This window comes from Pteropus alecto, unplaced genomic scaffold (assembly GCF_000325575.1).
Source record: "Pteropus alecto unplaced genomic scaffold, ASM32557v1 scaffold5, whole genome shotgun sequence".
Classification (NCBI taxonomy): Eukaryota; Metazoa; Chordata; class Mammalia; order Chiroptera; family Pteropodidae; genus Pteropus; species Pteropus alecto.
Window position 1 is genome coordinate 2159558 of NW_006441953.1, and position 17614 is coordinate 2177171.

Consider the following 17614-nt stretch of genomic DNA (forward strand, 5'->3'; position numbering starts at 1 on the left):
ATTTATATCTAATTTTTCCAGACTATCTTTGGACTTTTCATGCTGATGTGAATTATTCATGTGCACATATTTTCATGCTTATGTGAATTATTCATGTGCACGTATTAAAACTTTGGTTTTCTTCTGTTAATCTTCTGTATGTCATTTGAATTATTAACTCAGCTAGAAGAACGTAGAAGGTGGGAGGAAACCAAAAATTTTTTTGGCCTCTACTAAAGAGATGATTCACAGCCCAGCCAGGACAGAGAGGGGCTGCAGGAGATTTCATCACGCTACTCAGAATGGTGCACAATCCAAAACTTATGAATCCTTTATTTCGGGAATTTTCCATTTAATATTTTTGGACCACAATTGACCACAGGTAACTGCCACCACAGAGAAGTGCAGAACTACTGTAGTACAAAGATAAGTCATAATATGTTCCAGTAAAGAAAATCTAAATAATGTGGCGGAACTAAATCAGATACACCAATATCTATAAACCCCAAGAAAAACAATAAATTCACAAAAGGCATAATGACAAAGAACTATGAGAGTTCATATAAGAGGGAAATGATATGCAGAGGAAATAGTCAAAAACTACTCTGAGGTTAGAACTCCGGGAACCTGGGAAGAGAATGTTGCTACTGATGTGATTAAGGGACCTAGGAAGAGAAACACATAAAAAACGATGGCAGTTTGGTTTTAGACATTTTAAGTTGCAATGCCTGTGGGACACCCGATGGAAATGAGAGTGAGCTTTCTCTGAGAAAAGCAGAGAGGCCAGACATAAGGATGCGGCTCTGTTGTGTAAGGAGATAATAGCTGAGTGGCAGTGGAAGAGACCATCAGGAGAGAGTGTACAGAAACAAGAGAGAAGTTTGGAGAACACTTATACAATTCGTGCAAAAGCAAGGAAAGGGAGAGTGAAATAAGCCCAAAACATGAGAAATTACGTAGACCTGTAAAATGTAGTGAATGCCTATTGTTTTTGCCCATCTAAGGCCACACCCCATCATCCAGTAGTAGACCACCTTACCGCCATGGGAGCCTCCTATGTGATTTAAGTGGGGCTGCCCAGGGAACATATGTCCACTCTATGGTAGAGCTGTGGAGGAAGTCCTTCTCTAGTAGGATTGCTATGAGTCTAGGGGCTTCTTAGTCCATTTTCCACCATGTGAAAAAAGGTTAACTATAAGTAGAAAAAAGACAGTTTTCCTATACCATCACCAATCCTCTGGATACAGTTGTGCCTAAAGCTGGTTCTGCCCCTGACTCTTCAGTTGCCTGAACCAGTGAATTCCCTTTCTGACCTAAGCTAATTAATATTAAGTTTCTTTCACTTTCAAATTAAAGAGTCCTGCTTGACATGTAAAGTAATTATTTAATAGACATCTTTTAAAGCTAACAAATGAATGCTACATCTAGAACCTATGGGAAAACAAAAAGATAAGTTTTACCACCATTTAAACCTTCATTTTTTTTCTTTTTCTCAATACATGGGCTCTTTTCTCTACTTGGCTGTCTCATCAAATGGCATCATTAAATAACACAAAACAACAGGGCTATCCGATCCTGTGCCCACCGTGCCAAGACCTTCACATTACACCAGAAATGAAATGATCATCCTAGTCGAAAGTCACCCAGAGGTGGTTTCAGGTTCTGTTTTGCCATGGACTATCTTCTGCAGAAGCCAAGTCATTCACATTCCCAATAAGGACACTGTTTGGTGTAGATGTTCTTTCTCTTTTGTGGAGGTAAAGGTAGGGAGAGAGAGGGCACCTCATAATGCATTTAGACTCAGTGACGATCAAAATTACAATGAAATACCATGTCCAGCCAGTTTTCTAGGTTGTCAAGTAACTTCCAGCATAGTTTATACCTTCTTATTGAGACCCAAACTTTTAAGTGACTGCTATTTCTCTACTCTTCAAAGTTTACTCATTATTATTTTACCAATATAAAACATAGTTTTCTAAGATTTGAGCAAAGAACAGTCCAGAAAGACGATCTTTAAGTTTAAGAGGTGGCTAATCAAGTAATCCCAACTCCGTTTCTTCAAGATGCATTTTTTCCATTTTTTCCCTCAGGTTTTCTTACACTGTTTACTGAAGCCACCATGGTGCTGGTACATTCCTACCCACAACACAAGCGCACGCATGCCCACATTTCACTCATGAAATTCTTCCTTAAAAGGACACAAAAAGCGTCTTTCCTAACTATATTATTTAAAGGAGAAAGATGCCTTGTTTAATCATACATCGTTAAAGGGAAAAGGATTATTATGAAACAGTATGCATAGAATGACATCACTACTATAAATAAGGTTAAAGAAAATCGAGAAATATATGCTTCAAAATATTAACAGTTTTTATCTCTGGGTGATAATTTTTATTTTTTCCTTTCATCTCCCTATATTTACCAAAGTCTTAAGCAATATACATGTATTCCTGTTTCAATTAGAAAAATAAAGTTAAATCATGGGGGAGAGAGGGTTAAATCTCTCATCTAAGTTCCTCCAAACACAATTAAGACAAGCTAGATTTTTTTTCTAATTTTACTAAAGAAAAAGAAATTTTAAAAGCTGTGATACACTTTTTGAAAGAGGTTTACAACGTTTTCTGACTTTAACATCACTATTAACAAGTTTCTCAGCCTTATCCCATTCTACATTCAGTTTCTCAAATCCCTCTCACCCCAGTAAGCCTGGTGTCAGAGCACAAGTAGTCTGGATTCTTGCTTCTTGTCCCTGACCCTCTCGCAGATGGCAGGGGCCATCCTACTTTCTATCACCTGCGACATAGCCCCACAGGCCTTCTCCCGTTTACTGCCAAGACCAGAATGCCTTTCAGCTTTGCTGCTTGCCAAGGGCCTCCCACTCAGTACTGCCAGGGATAAAGTGTAGAAGACACGCCTCTTCAACTCAGGGCCGGGGCAGATGCCACGAGGAGAGAACTCATCCTTCAGAGCCATCTCACCTCTGCATGCAAGGAATAGCCTTGTCCATCACAGGCCCATTTATGTGACAATCTTTTAGCACAGTGCTTCTCAAAGTGTGGTCTAGGAACTCTTGAGATTACCAAGACCCTACTAGAGTATATGCAAGGTCAAAATTGTTTTCATAATAATACTAAGACTGTATTTTCCTTTTTCACTCTCATTCTTTTTTGAATCAATGGATTTTTCACAAAGATAGAAGACAATTTGGTGACATCCAGAGGGGAGGGGTATTAGGGGCTGGGAGAAAGCGGGGAAGGATTTAAGAAGTACAAATTAGTAGTTGATGGATGGTCATGGGGTTGGGGAGCACGGCATAGGGAATGCAGTCAGCATTAATGTAATGGCTAGGTGGAGAGCCAGAGGAGAGAAAGAGTAATTAAGGGGATCATTTTATAAACTATATAAATGTCTAACCAATGTACTGTGTACTTGAAACTAATAACAAAATAAATTTTTTTAAATGGATTTTTCTAGAGGCAGCATGACATATATCAGAACACATTGAATGCAGAAGCGTGTGAGTCTCCAATTGTCTTCTACTAAGCCAGATAATAAAAACATTTGCAAGGATGTAAAATAATGCCATTCTTCTCACTAATTATTTTATCATGGAAAATGGTTATTTTTTATTTAAAAAACATTAACATGGTATGGGATTACTAATGTTATTGTTAAGAAATAAATATTTTTAAATTTTCTCAACATTAATTTCTATAATGGTAAATATCAATAGATATAAACACATAAACTAAAGCCGTTAGTATCTGCGATAACTTTTAAGAGTATATACAAAGGGATCTTGAATCCCAAAGGTTTGGTCTAACACAGGGGTCCCCAACCTCCAGGCTGCACAGCAGGAGATGAGCAGCAGGCAAGTAGGTGAAGCTTCATCTATATTTGCAGCCCCTCTCCAGCACTAGCATCACCACCTCAGCTCCACCTCAGATCATCAAGCATTAGATTCTCATAAGAGCATCCATCCATGATGCCAAAAGGTTGGGGACATACGAATGACACACGGGCTCTTATATACCACCTAACTGACAAATTGGGAGCTTCTAATCAATCTTACCTAATATACCTATCATCTTGTTCAGCCTGTACCCCTCCACACAAGATTGTTTCTACTGAGACATTGCCATTGTCACTTTTCTATTCAAACTGCCACACACACACACACACACACACACACACACACACACCCTATTGCCAAGAATCTGAAGTCCTAACATTAAAGAACCTCAATTATCTCTCTCCAATGTTCCATTCTCCCTTTACTATCCCTCAAAAGCACACTTAAACTCCCTACCCTAATCAAACAGTTCCAATAAATCTTGTATTTTACCTTCATTCTGACTTTTTATGGCCCCACCTAGAATTCTGATATTCCTCCTCGCAAAGTATCCAGCTCCTAAGTGTCCCACATGGGCCCAACCCCCTCTGCTTCATGTTGCTGTGCTCATCCCTTCTTGTCCAGACTTCTACATCCATAGTATTTATTTGTTTAGCACTTATTGTGTTCTTTCTTGTATTATCATCTGTTCATGAAAATGGACACATCTTTAGTAAGATCATGAACATCTAGAGAGGGTGAACGAATTACTTTTTATATCTTCCTATACCCTTAACAAAGCATCATACGTATAAGACACTCAATTTAACAACAATCACTAATTTAACAGATTAAAGAAGGGATGAGAGGTAATTAGTAATGAGTACATAAGTATCTGAGTGTAATTCTGAGAAATACAAATTGATACCTTGAGAGTCATTCTCCAAGATCTCTGAGGAGCCAGATTTCCCAGTCACAAGTTTCAACGTTCATTCTATGAAACTTTAGCAGAATCAGCTCAGTGTGACCCTGATACTACGAATAAACTAATAAAACACCAATGTTTCCAAACTACTCTAAAAATGATAGCTATGGGCTATGGAGAAAATCTATGTCTAAACGAAGAGAAAATAACTCTGAAAAATTTAGAAATTAGATAGAGTAACAACTTTACTATTTCCTTCTACTTAGATGATACATGGGTTCGATTATAACATACTATTTCTTTTATACTATTTTTTATTAATTTGTCTTCATCAAATATAGGAATTGCTGGTTTATCTTGAATTAAATGATACATTTCAGTTGATTGGAATAATTTGGAAAGTTATATTGGTATTAAATTTATTGTCAAAAGGTTGAGGTTAAGCAGCATTCATTCATTCAACAAATATTTCCTGAATATCTACTATATGCTACTCATTATGCTAGTTATGGAAATCAAGAAGGAGATTGCGATAAACTCAGTTCCTAACCTCACAGATCATACAGACTATTGTAGGGTTCAGTTAAAAACAGATAATTACAGTATGACCTTGTAAGTGCTAGGGTAGGATCCATGAATGTGAAGAAGAGAGGATAATTAACCCACCTTAAAGTAATGGGATTGTCAAATTCTTCCTGGAGAAAGCAACATATATGATGAAATATGAAGAAAAAAGGAGAATAAGGTTGGAGAAATATGGGAGTAGGGGTAGATAGTGCAGGGGCTTAAATATCTGTCAAGAAGTTTAGGTTTTATTCTAACAGGAATGAGAAACCATTTGAGGATGGTGGAATGATCATATTTGCATATTAGGGATATAAGTCTGACAGCGATGTGGGTGACAAAGAGAGACATGAGACAAGACTGGATACAGTGGGTGGCAGCAGCAACACAACAGACAGTTATTAAGCACTTACAGCATGCCACGCACAAGACAGATAGTGAGATAAAATATGTAATTTAATCTCCTCAACAATTCCATAAAGTAAGTAAAAATATCCCCATTACACAAAACAAAACACTGGAGTTTAGAGAGATTAAGTAATAAATATTTAAAAGTTATTATGACAGGACTTCTATGCATTTGATGTGGGAAGTAGGGAGAGAGAGGAGTCAAAAATAACACCCAGTTTTTCGGTTTAGTCAACTGAACAGTGGTGACGCCCATCACTCAGACTGGCAAAACAGGATTACCAGAAGGTTTTGATGAAGAAAGGATGGAGTTGATGAGTTCCATTTGAGACAGATTTAGACCTGTTGAGTTGGGGCAATAGCATGTACAAAGCGGAACCTCACAAAAGAAATCTGAACCAAGCCGACCTGTTTAGAAAACTTCTACAGAGAAATGATAGCTGCAGCCACAGGAGTGACTGAGGACATGTGTAAAATTAAAAGAAAGAAGGCTTGAGATAGAACCCCAAGAAACACCGATATTTAAAGGATGAGCAAAAGACATTGAAATTGAGAAGAAGCAGCCAGAGAGGTAAGAAAAATGAATTAGATGCAGTCACAGGCAAGAAAAGGGTGTGTTTCAAGTAGGATGTGTTCAAACGCACGATCAAAATTAACAGAGAGGTAAAGCCTGAGAAATGTTCACTGTATTTAGCAATAAGGTTTGGGGTGACACCTTATAAAGTAACTTCAAGAAAGCGTTGAGGACAGAGCCAACCACAATATGTTCAGGAGTGACTGGAAGATAAGGAAATGGAATAGGAATTTACACATTTCTACCTTCCAGTTAAATTGAAATGGCTGTTCTCCCAGATAAATTTGGGCACTTGGTGACTTTTGCCAAATGACTTAATTGTGCCTCAGTTTTGGGGGAAACTGATAGGTCTTAATTTTCTCACAATACTGTTTTGAGAATCAAATGTCATTAATCAAGAAATGACATTGTAAGGTGAAAAACAGCTTGCGGAGGAACTAGCATCAGGTTTTAGAGCTAGCCCTAACTATTGCAGAGACAGCTTCAGCAGGGAAAATTATAATAATATTTTTTTCTTGTTTTATTGAAACAAGAGGAATATCAGCAAAGAACATCATCCTGCTTCAAATGTTTATACAGTTCCCAGTGGCTTCGAGAAACTGGCATCAGTTCTACCTTGACATCCTGGCACTTGGACAACATAGGAGGCGATTGACTCTCTGGAAAATAAACCAGCCTCTCCATGCGATGATAGTCTTCAGTCTTCAACAGTAGAATGGGCATAGTTTTTGAAGTGCAGTCACCCTGGAGTGGAATCCTCACTCCACCGCTTCTGTGCCATGAATTTGCATGAGTATTTAATGTAGCTGAGACTGGTGATACATAGATTACTGACCCTGTGAGGTTAGGAGGGTTAATGGGATGGTGTATAAGAAAGCACTGAGCACAATGCCTGGCACATGATCAGTATGCCATGAACAATAGCTGTCATTCTTGTTAGGACGGGACCTGCTTCCTCTGCTAGAGTGAAGGCCTCACCCAGAACATGTACTTAAATGGCATTCATCCCGTCATTAGGGACAAAGCCAGCATCTACTTTTTCTCATTAATATGTGTAGGTGTAGAATATACCTAGATTCTGAGACGCCTGCTCCTAAAGAAAACTGTAGAGCATCATGATTTTGTATACAAACTCAGTTACCTGGTATCATCAATAGCATGCATCCATTACCAAGAGGGTTTGTATGTTTTCTAGCATATGCGTTCAATACATATATAAAGCAGAATCTGTTACCAAACTCCAAATCGGCCTACTGATTTTACCATCACCATTCATCTGAAATTTGGGCTAACTTTCTCTTTCGCTGTCCCTGAAGAGAAGAGACACATCTCTCACTTTTCCTGATGAGACCAAAGTGGGTCCTGCTCTCCTACTTGCTTTATCAACTGACAAGGTCAGGTCAGCATGGAGGGCCCTGGGTTCTTTCAGCTAGCAAATCCCATACAGAAGTCCTGAATTAAGTCTAAATTTAAACCCACAGTTATATTTATTTCTAGAGGTATCATATAAACTCCCAGCCATTCACATTTCAGTAGTGATGTAAATTTTGGACAAAAACAGAGCTAATTCCTAAATACGGCCTCAGAAGTCCTGTGGAGGAGAAGGAATGTTCATAATTTCAATATATATTGTAATAACCAAATTATTTCATTAGTCTCCACACTTAAAGTTTACATTTTCAAAAATCTATTACTAGTGTTTGATGAAAGGAAAATGGAGGCAAATGGTAAAGCCTTTCTCAAGGTCAGAGTCACCATGGAAACTAAGAGTAAAACCAAAGTCACTGGGCTGACATATTTTTCTTTGAACTTTTTATTTCATTAATCCTAGCTGTCATTTTATAGCAGTGCTTTCCTCTACGAATTGCCTCACCCATAAGTGCTCAAATCTTAGACAATTCTGCTAAGAACGGTAAAGCTGTATCAAGTAACACAATAATATAATGATAATAACCAAGCATTGGACATATGATTTGAGCCAGGCATGATATTAAATATTTTACACACCTTTTCTCATTTGTTATTTGTTATTTATTACTTGAAGTAATACAATAAAAAATATCTTATTTATTTGAATTACTACATGTAATGAACTAAATATATGTGCCTAAAATATAGTAAATGCTTAGTAAATGTTATTATTGTTCTTATTTTTTTAGTTCAAATAACTATCCTATGAGTAAGGTTCATTTTTTCAATTCACACATGTAAAACTTAAGGATTACGGAGATTAAGTCACTCGCTATGATTCTCCAGCTAATAAGTGACAGAATTAGAATTTCATCCCAGGTCTGTTTGATTCCAAAAGCCAAATTGTTAACCATTATGTTGTATTCTCTACTATAGTTAGAGAGCTAAAGAGTTCACCAAATAGATCAATGATAACTCTGGGTTATTTTTAAATTAGGTCCATAAAACTAAACCCTTAGGGGCCTAAGCAATGCTCATTTGGGTTTCTTTGGGTTTTTTTTCCCCCTCTCTAAGTATTCAGTTAGCTATGAAGAAGTCAAGATGTTAAATATTTGAATTCGGAAGGCATAAAACTACTAAAATATTAAATGGAAAATTCCAAAAATAAACAATTCATAATTTTTAGATTGTGCACCATTCTGAGTAGCGTGATGAAATCTCCTGCAGTCCCTCTCTGTCCTGCCTGGGCTGTGAATCATCTCTTCAGTGGGGGCCAAAAGAAAGTTTTTGTTTCCCTCCCACCTTCTGTGTTCTTCTAGCTTAGTTAATAATTCAAATGACACAGAATTTTAAAAACACCTTTGATCTGGATTCACAGATTTTTGTTTTCATTCTCCTTAAACTTCAGCCCAAGAAAGACGACAGAAGTTTTTTGGAAAGAGACAGAAACCAAATTCAAAAAGGCTCCATTCTGAAGATTTTCTACACTTCCAAATCCCATAATCACAAAAGTAATTCAATGACAGATTCATTTCTTTATAAAATAAATCTCAAGACGTAATGAACTCATTTGACTCCAGAAACAGACAACTAGGAGTAGTTTGAGAATAAATTAGTTTCAGTTACAAACAGGAATCTACTGTTATCTGAAGTTGGAAATAGTACAACTCTCTGAAAACTACATAGTTTCTTAGGTTGTCTAGAGTTTAGTAACATTCTTATTTTTAATAAATTGCACTGTAAATGATCCTAATATTAGCTGTTTGCATTTAGTAATATGGACAGTCCCTTGAGAAAATGCCACTCTGAGTACAAGTAAGTCGCAAACTCCTATTACCGACCACATTAAGTTGCTTTCAGTAAGGGGCTGCATTTTTCTTTCCCTGAGGAATGTCAGTCCTTCTCAACTTCAGGTCTTATTTTTTATTCCTATTTATATCCTTATTTCTCTCCCCTAACCCCTACTGATATTGATAAGATATTGATAACATAAGGGATTCAAATGTACATTAAATTTAAAGAAAAACTCTTTGAACTACAGTCATAGTTGAAAAGCAATGGGTTTTATGACAGAGAAATGAAGTCTCTGCCCCTCACCATCTCCCTATCTTGGGATAGGGAGATGGTGAGGGGCAGAGACTTCATGAGGAAACAGGAACATGGCGTAAACCACGGACAGCATAAAAACGGCACATCTCTCACCCAGCTACTCTACTTGGAGCATCCCCAGAGAGGAATGAAGACCTAACTCAATTAAGGGGAAAAGTTTACCTCTGCCTTCATAGTAACTGTGTCGAGAGCTCAAATTCCCACCTAGCAGAGCTGACTTGCCTACAGTTCGTAATTCTGTTACTCTGCACACCTACTCATCCCTTATCACTGCAACTCATTCCCTGTCACCCACGCACAGACCACTGTCCAGTGCTGTGCAGTCAGCAACGAGGTTGCTTTATAAGGTGATAAAGGAGAATTTACACTCTTAACTGCCAGGAGAGAGAGTGAATTCATTGATGGAATATTTCTAAGATAAAAGGGAGAACAGGACTGAATGTTTTAACACTGCATATAGGTGTTTTCTCTCATATCCAAAGTCTATCCGTAGAATAACAAGTTGATTAATATGCCTTTCTCCGGGAAAACTTTAGAAACTCAGAATTACGAAACTATTGTTGCCAAAATAGTTTTACTGAAAAAAAGTCATTATATAAAAAGTAAAAGAAAAGAAAATTTTATTCTAAAGTATAGAATTCATGTAACTCACAAGGAAATCCATCTTGTGATTAATAGTAGAGATACATTTGATACAGGCAGATGTTTAATCAATAAATATTTTAAAAAACAAACCAGATAAGCAAACTTCTCCAAAAGGAGCACTGACTGATTTGGAACTCCTCCGTGAGCATTCCCAAAGGGACTCCTTCCCCTTCTAAACTAGCAGAGCACCTGCTATCAACAGTATTCATTGAACAATTAATCACATACATCCTTGTGATATGCCTTATAATATTTGTTTCAGTGATTACTTAACTACAGCATTTTTGCCTTGTGTGGCATACTTCTCACAGGTTTCCATCATATTTCTTAATTAAACTATAAGCTCTCTGAGGACAGGAGCCTATCATCATCGTAGTTTCTGTAGTCTTAGCATTGTTCCCTTAACGTGACTAAGCGATGAATCTAGATAAGTGGCTGATGATTAATAACTTCTATCCATAGTTCAAAATCTATGGTAATAGTTACTCTGGTTAGAAAGAGTATAATTTTTCAGGCTATAATTCAAAAAATCCATTTCTGATAACATAAAGTTTAAGAAAAAAAAAAACACCAGGTGCTCTTTCTCTCCTCCATCCCTGGTCAGTGCTTCCCAGACCCTCCCTCAACTAATCCACTATTACCCCTACCGCAGGAAAAAGTACAATAGATGACAACAAGCTATTCACACAATGTGTACGTAACTACCACACTCCTGTTTAAGATTGCCTGAGGTTCTACCATTTACTGTGTGACACTGGCCAAGTTACTTAACCTCTCTGAACCATATTTTTCTCATGTATAAACTGAAAATAATAATGGTACCTTTATCATAAGATTGTTGTGGATGTAAAATGTGATAATACAAATAAACTGGTTAAAAGAGTTATGTGACATAGTAAAAGACCAATAATTCCTAACTATAATAATTTATATTATATACAATTATATATATTATATACTCTTTGGGTAGTGGGTAAAGGTGCAACTTTGGAATTTAGATACAGGAGGAAAGAAGGGCATTTTCCCATACAGATCCCAATCATACCTGACGTCAGGCAAACTGAGCTCTTGACATCTGTACAGATGTAGATGTGAACAAAACCAATGCTATCTCTGTATCCCGGATTTCATTTCATTTTTAAGTTTCATGCTGTGGCCTTTGACCAACCTCACTGTCCTTAGCAAGCATATCAGAGCTTTCTAGCTGACAGTTATCCGTGTCCCTTAAAATAAAGCCATTACTATTTTTGTTAGTAACAGCTGGAATGGTAGGTATGACAATCGAGATAAGTATCAAACTGGTAAGAGTATTGATTATAAGCAATCATCTCTTATAAGGTCATCAGGAGGTATGGCCCTGGCACTACCGCATTATTTGTCCCATTGTCTTATTAATCATTAGTACCCAAGTTATAGTATAAAAAAGTACTGTATCAAGGGTCTGTTAGCAGAGAATAATCTACTCAGACTACTAGGTCGTTTTTTTCCCTTCTGATCCAATCTTCCCGTAAATAAATTACCCTATAATCAATTCTGTTATATTCTACAGAGTTGCCTGCTTTGCCTGGCAACTTTGATCTGAAGGTACCTTCTCGCTATGGTGGCTATTACACCTTTGCTCCACCATCGAACAACATCATGGTCAAATGAATTATGAAAATCCCTTATTTTCTCCAAACCCTTGAAAACAATGATCGCACTGTACACAGTCAAATTAAATGAGAGTGATAATAATAGATCAGAATAGGTCCATTGTCTTGGAGAAAAAATGACCAGAGACCTAAGGGCAACCTTGCTCTTCTGTCCTGCCTTTCTGTCCACTTTTCCAGTTTCTCATCTGAACAAGGCTGAAAGGCATTCATAGAAAGTAAACCCCCACCATTTCTCAGAACATAAAGGTTAAAAAAACAAAAAACAACCAGGTGCTCTTTCTCTTTTCCGTCAGAGCTTCCCAGAACCTCCATCATCTAATTTACCATTACCCTCACCCCAGGAAAAAACACAGTAGATGAAAACAAGTTATGCATACAGTGTGTATGTAATGACTACACACACACACTCACACACTTCTGTTTTCTACACACCATTAGCCTGGTCATCCATTAAGGCAAACCAAGAGGTACCTCTCTGCCTCTCCCTCTGGCATCATTGGGTCAGAAACCAATAAGTCACCACAACAGGCAAAAGATTAGAGCAAAAAATGTTTATCTTTGGAGCTTTTTTGCCTACTCTTCAGCAACGCTTACTCTTCCAAAAGGAGGCAGAGCCGATGCTACCTCCAGACTGTCTCTAGGTTCGAGCAATCATTATATTTTATGCAAACCACTTCAGTTTCCTCCTTAACTCCTGTCCTGACCCACTCCAACACTTTCCGTAGTCTCATGAAGATGAATTTTCTAAAAACACAAATCTGATTTTGTTCTACTTTCATTTATAATTCTTTAATTAAAAATATCATTCTAGCATGCATTATAGTTACAGATGCATATGTCATATCTCTCCCAATAAACTGTAAAGTTATGTGAGGGCCCATATTATCTTTCTCATATTAAATAAGCTTCACTCACTCATTCAAAAAATACATAATGAATACATGTTACGTACCAGGCACTACACTAGCCCATGGAGAGATAAGTCAAGTGATTCCTTTCAGTTTGTTTAAAATTGGGGGGAGGATGCTAAGGAAGGGAGGAGGTTGCAGGCATAGAAACGGAAAATTATATTACATATTATATTACATATTATAATATAATTGCAATGTATAATGTTAGGATTGCACAGGCATCAGATCATATAGGATAACCTAGAAGGGGATCCTAATAAACCCTTGAGCACATCAAGAAAGGCTCCTCAGAAAAAGTAGTAACTAAGCCAATACCTGAAACGTAAGCAGGTGTAGGTGGAAAACCAGGAACTATGGGCAGTCCGTTAAGACTGGACTAGTGGCAAAGGATAAGGCTTGAGAAATATGGGAACCAGATTATAAAAGGGCTTAAGCCACACTAAAGTGTTTGAAGTTTATCCTGAAGGAATGTAATTGTTTTTATGAGATGAGTGATATGATCAGATTTGTCTTTAAAATGGCCACTCTAATTAAGAGCACAGTAGTCATTCAAAATATTTGTTGAATGCATAAACAGTTAAGTATCATTAGCATAATAAAAAATATTTCAAGAATTCAAAAAAGAAAGAAAACAGCATAACAGTGCTGGCTGTGATGCCCTAAAGAGGTTTTATGAAGGAGTTTAACTGGGCATTTTAAAATGTAGGATTTTGATAGGGCAATTCGAGGAAAAGAAGGTCATTCCAGTTGGAAAAAGGCAGGGTGTAATAAGCCAAGAAGTGGTTGAACAAAAGTATAAAGTGAATTCACAGAAGAGTAAATAATTTAGTTTCATGAGTGCTAGGTCTGGAAAAATAGGTTGACTTCTCGGGGTCAAACTTGAGATGCAAGCAGTGCCTTGAATGCCAGGCTGGAGGTTTAGACTTCACCAACCAAGAGACAGTTCCTGGAGGCGTTTTGAAAGAAGATAGGCATACTCCAAGTATTGCTTTAGGTTGAATATGAATTACGAGAAGAGGTTTACAAACAAGGTCAGGCAAGCAGGTGATAGAAACGTGAAAGGGAAAATAAAAAGGTGCAGGAAATATGCTGCAATATACACATCAAAAGAAAAAAGAGAGTTAAGAGAAAGAAGCAAGGTGTAAGGTTGAGTGATGGTGTGAAACAAAGGTTGACTCAAAGGCCAACCTACCATACCCACTCCCACACCTCCAGCACCCCCACTAACCTAGACTGGGAGACTGATTTTTTGAATCAGCTTAGTGTGATAATTTGCAGAATGAGGATCTATTTTTTTTTTTATCAACCTATTTAATCAGTGTCTGCAATAAGAACTTGGAGGTAAGGTGTTTTTAAAAAGGATGTAAAGAGAAAAGAACATTTGGAGAATGAGAAAGAAATATCCGAATAAACAAAAAGTAGCACTGAAGCCATTTTTAAATCCCCTAAATTAATCACTCAAAGTATGCATTCAGTTGGAGTTTCCCTATGTACTCTAGGAACTCCTTGCCACATATCAGATTTACACCAAGTCATGTGCAAGACCCACTGAACTAAAAGAGCTCAACCCTCTCACTGTTTGAGTCATCTCTTCTACCTGCTCTTTGTACCCTCAGTAACCATAAGAAGCAAAATAATAAAATCACTTGTTCTATTGTCACCAGTTTGAACTCAGGTCACTTTGGTCTCTCAAAACAACAAGTTAATTTAATAGTACTCAGGGATACTGAAAAAAAATATTAGAAAACCTTCCAAAATGTCTAACCAACCTCCAGAGGATAGTAGTCTATGACTTGAGAAAAGCTGACTTAAGAAATATCACAGACCTCATCCAAGGGAACAAGGTCATTTGTAAACAGATCTCACAAAAGATTCAATAAATCCCTGGTCCACAAAAATACATTCTATTTTCTCAATCTTTTTCAAAGCCAGAAAATCAAGCTTCTCACAGTAGGCCCATACGTTATTTATTCCACTTTTTTACAGGTGAGGAAACTCGAGTTGTATTCTTTAAAGTATGGAGATATTAATGGTCCTAAATTTTCCTTCAAATGGGATGGTTTTCTGCTGGAGCAGATATGAATACTAGCAAATTAATAGATTCTTCTGGAATGGTAGTTCCTTTGTCATCATTTTGTTTGATGACTGTTTTCATCAGGACTTTTTAGAACATCAAATAATTGTTTGTTAGGACTGATTAAGTGATAAATTTTCCTTGGTTTCCCTTTGTTTCCAAAGTAATTACGGGCTTCTCGTCTTTTTGATGCCCACAGAGGCCATAATGAAGGTAGTTAAACACGCAAACAAGAGAATCAGAAACAAGGTGTCAACATATAAATAGATATAATTTATCTGTTGAGGTATCCTACTTACTCATAAACTGGGAATCAAATTGCTAATAAACTTAACCAATTTTCCTAAATTATTTAGGCATATTTTCCAGTGCCTTTGCCTAGGGGTGGCTCAGGGATCTTTTGTTCCTTTATGATTTTTAAACACCTCTTGACACTGCAAGATAAGGAGATAATTTAAGTCAAAACAATGTGTGGGCTATAGATATGCAGCTGCAAGTCAAGTCTTCAAACGTCTTTCCAAGCATATGACCACCCCTACTCCTACCTAGAAATACTTTAGTCAGCTCAACTGTTCCTCCTACTTGAAGAGACTGCAACTTGACAGGAAATGCTTAGAAAGTTGTTTTATTTTCCAAAATATTGATATAATATGTGGGAATTTTGGTTTTTCCAACGTATCATTTCTTAGACATTAAACTAAATGATTAATTAAACCATGCCAGAGCTGGAACTATAGTTTACTAAAGAACATGAATATGTGGACCCCAAAACCTTTCAAAGGGAAGTCACGCTCTGATACCCCATGGCATCAGAAAGTTCTACTTCTTGAGTAGCGTGTGTTTCAACCCAGGTAAGATACATCTAACACAAAGTATGCCAACCTATTTATAATGTTTTTAGCAAGCAGCTCATCTGATTAAAATTTCCCTGTCATTTAAGGTCAGATACATTGGGAAATGCTAAATTCCCAAAAGTAGAGAATAGTATAGAGCATTTCTCAAACATCTTGGACTGCAAAAATTTTTTGTAACATAAATTAACATCGCCCAGAAGAGACGAACAATATGGAAAATACTGCATACTGCTATTCATCATTAGTTGTCGCTGGAACAAGAGCATAAGGGGACAAAATCAGGGCACTGAGTGAACAAAGTTTTTTAAAAGTGGGGAGGGAGTTTTGGGGAAGATGTGGAAAGCACACTTTGTCCACTTCACAGTTTTAAGAAATAATCATAGAATATGAACTATGTAAATAACTAGGAATCTGTATCATCCTTTTTTTTTTTTTTTTAAGTTTACTGACCTTAATTGCTCTCTGTACAATAAGTCCCTTCAGGTCTAAATGCTTCATGTAACGTACACAGGAAAGACGGAACTACATTATATCTCATTGGCAGTTGTAATCACGGAGGAACTGTTAACAAGTGCGGCGTGCGAGCCACTAACTTTGCTGGGAAGATTTAAGTATGCCATTCCTACCTAAAAAGCATCTCTTAAGGTGCTTCCCGCGCTCAAACACTTGATAAACTTTTATATAAAATCTTATAACCACTCGTGTCTGACCACTCAGCTCATCAGGCAATTTTTAGCTCCCTCAACGCCATCAGCTCTTTAACCCCAGCTAAGGAGCCCGGTCTAGTAAAAATCAAGTGCCACCAATCAGTTACCGCCTCATACTTGAAAAACGTAACGAAATTCTTTCTCCCACACTTTTCCCACACAAATAGCGTTCATGTACAAATAGAAGTCTACCGACAGCCAAAGCACAGAAGGGCCGCCAGGCCGGCGCCGTACCTGGTTGAAGTGCAGTTGCCCGGGCTGCAGGGCGCCCTCCGCGGGGGCGGCTCCCAGCTGCTGGAGCAGGCGCCCCAGCTGCGCCACCGACAGGCTCTGATTCGTGCCGAACACGTTTAGCACATCCTCGCTGAAGGCAAGCCCGGGCCCCGCCGCCGCCCCTCCGAGGCTGGCGGCCACCAGCAGCAGGAGCCCGGCCACCGCTCGGCCCCGGGCCATCCTGGCCGGGGCTGCCCCTCGCGTGCCCCAAGCGGGCTGGAGCACACGAGGACGCGCTGGGCGCACCAGCATCCGTGGCCAAGGGCGCGCAGGTCAGGCGTCGGCGCCGGTCCTAGTCAGCGCTGGCGCGGGGCGCCCCTGGTCCTCCACCGCCTTCGAAAGAGCAGCAGCCCGCGACCTGCAGGACATCGAAGTGGCCGTGCAGCCGGAGGTGGAGACCGATAGGCAGAACGGGCCCCCGGGCCTCCTGTAGAGCCTGAGATAAAGAGGACAGAGATAAAGGCCACCGGGCCACCCGCGGGTCGGCCCCGGGAGCGCTGCCGTGGCCGGAGCCCTCGAACGCCAGGTTTGGCATTGAGCCAACTGCCCCGGAGCCGAGTTTGCAGACGTTCCAGGATTTGCGTACAGTGTGGTGACACATGCTCCTCCCGGATATAAAGCCCCAAACCACTGCCAGTTCTTAAGAAGAATTAAAACCGCACTAGCTGTGGAACCCCACCTCCTCTTCCTGTCTTTG

The 17614-nt window shown here is 38.6% G+C and overlaps 1 protein-coding gene across 2 annotated transcripts in view; it reads right to left on the bottom strand.

The window, feature by feature from the left end:
- The window catches only part of SLC39A8 (solute carrier family 39 member 8), a 72564-nt gene that overhangs the window by 54216 nt on the left and 734 nt on the right, over nucleotides 1–17614 (bottom strand). For both annotated transcript variants that reach the window (XM_025051852.1, XM_006918873.3), the window contains exon 2: nucleotides 16879–17353. In XM_025051852.1, the coding sequence (XP_024907620.1) occupies nucleotides 16879–17169 (291 nt within the window). In that variant the 5' untranslated portion in view covers nucleotides 17170–17353. The remainder of the gene's footprint in view (nucleotides 1–16878; nucleotides 17354–17614) is intronic.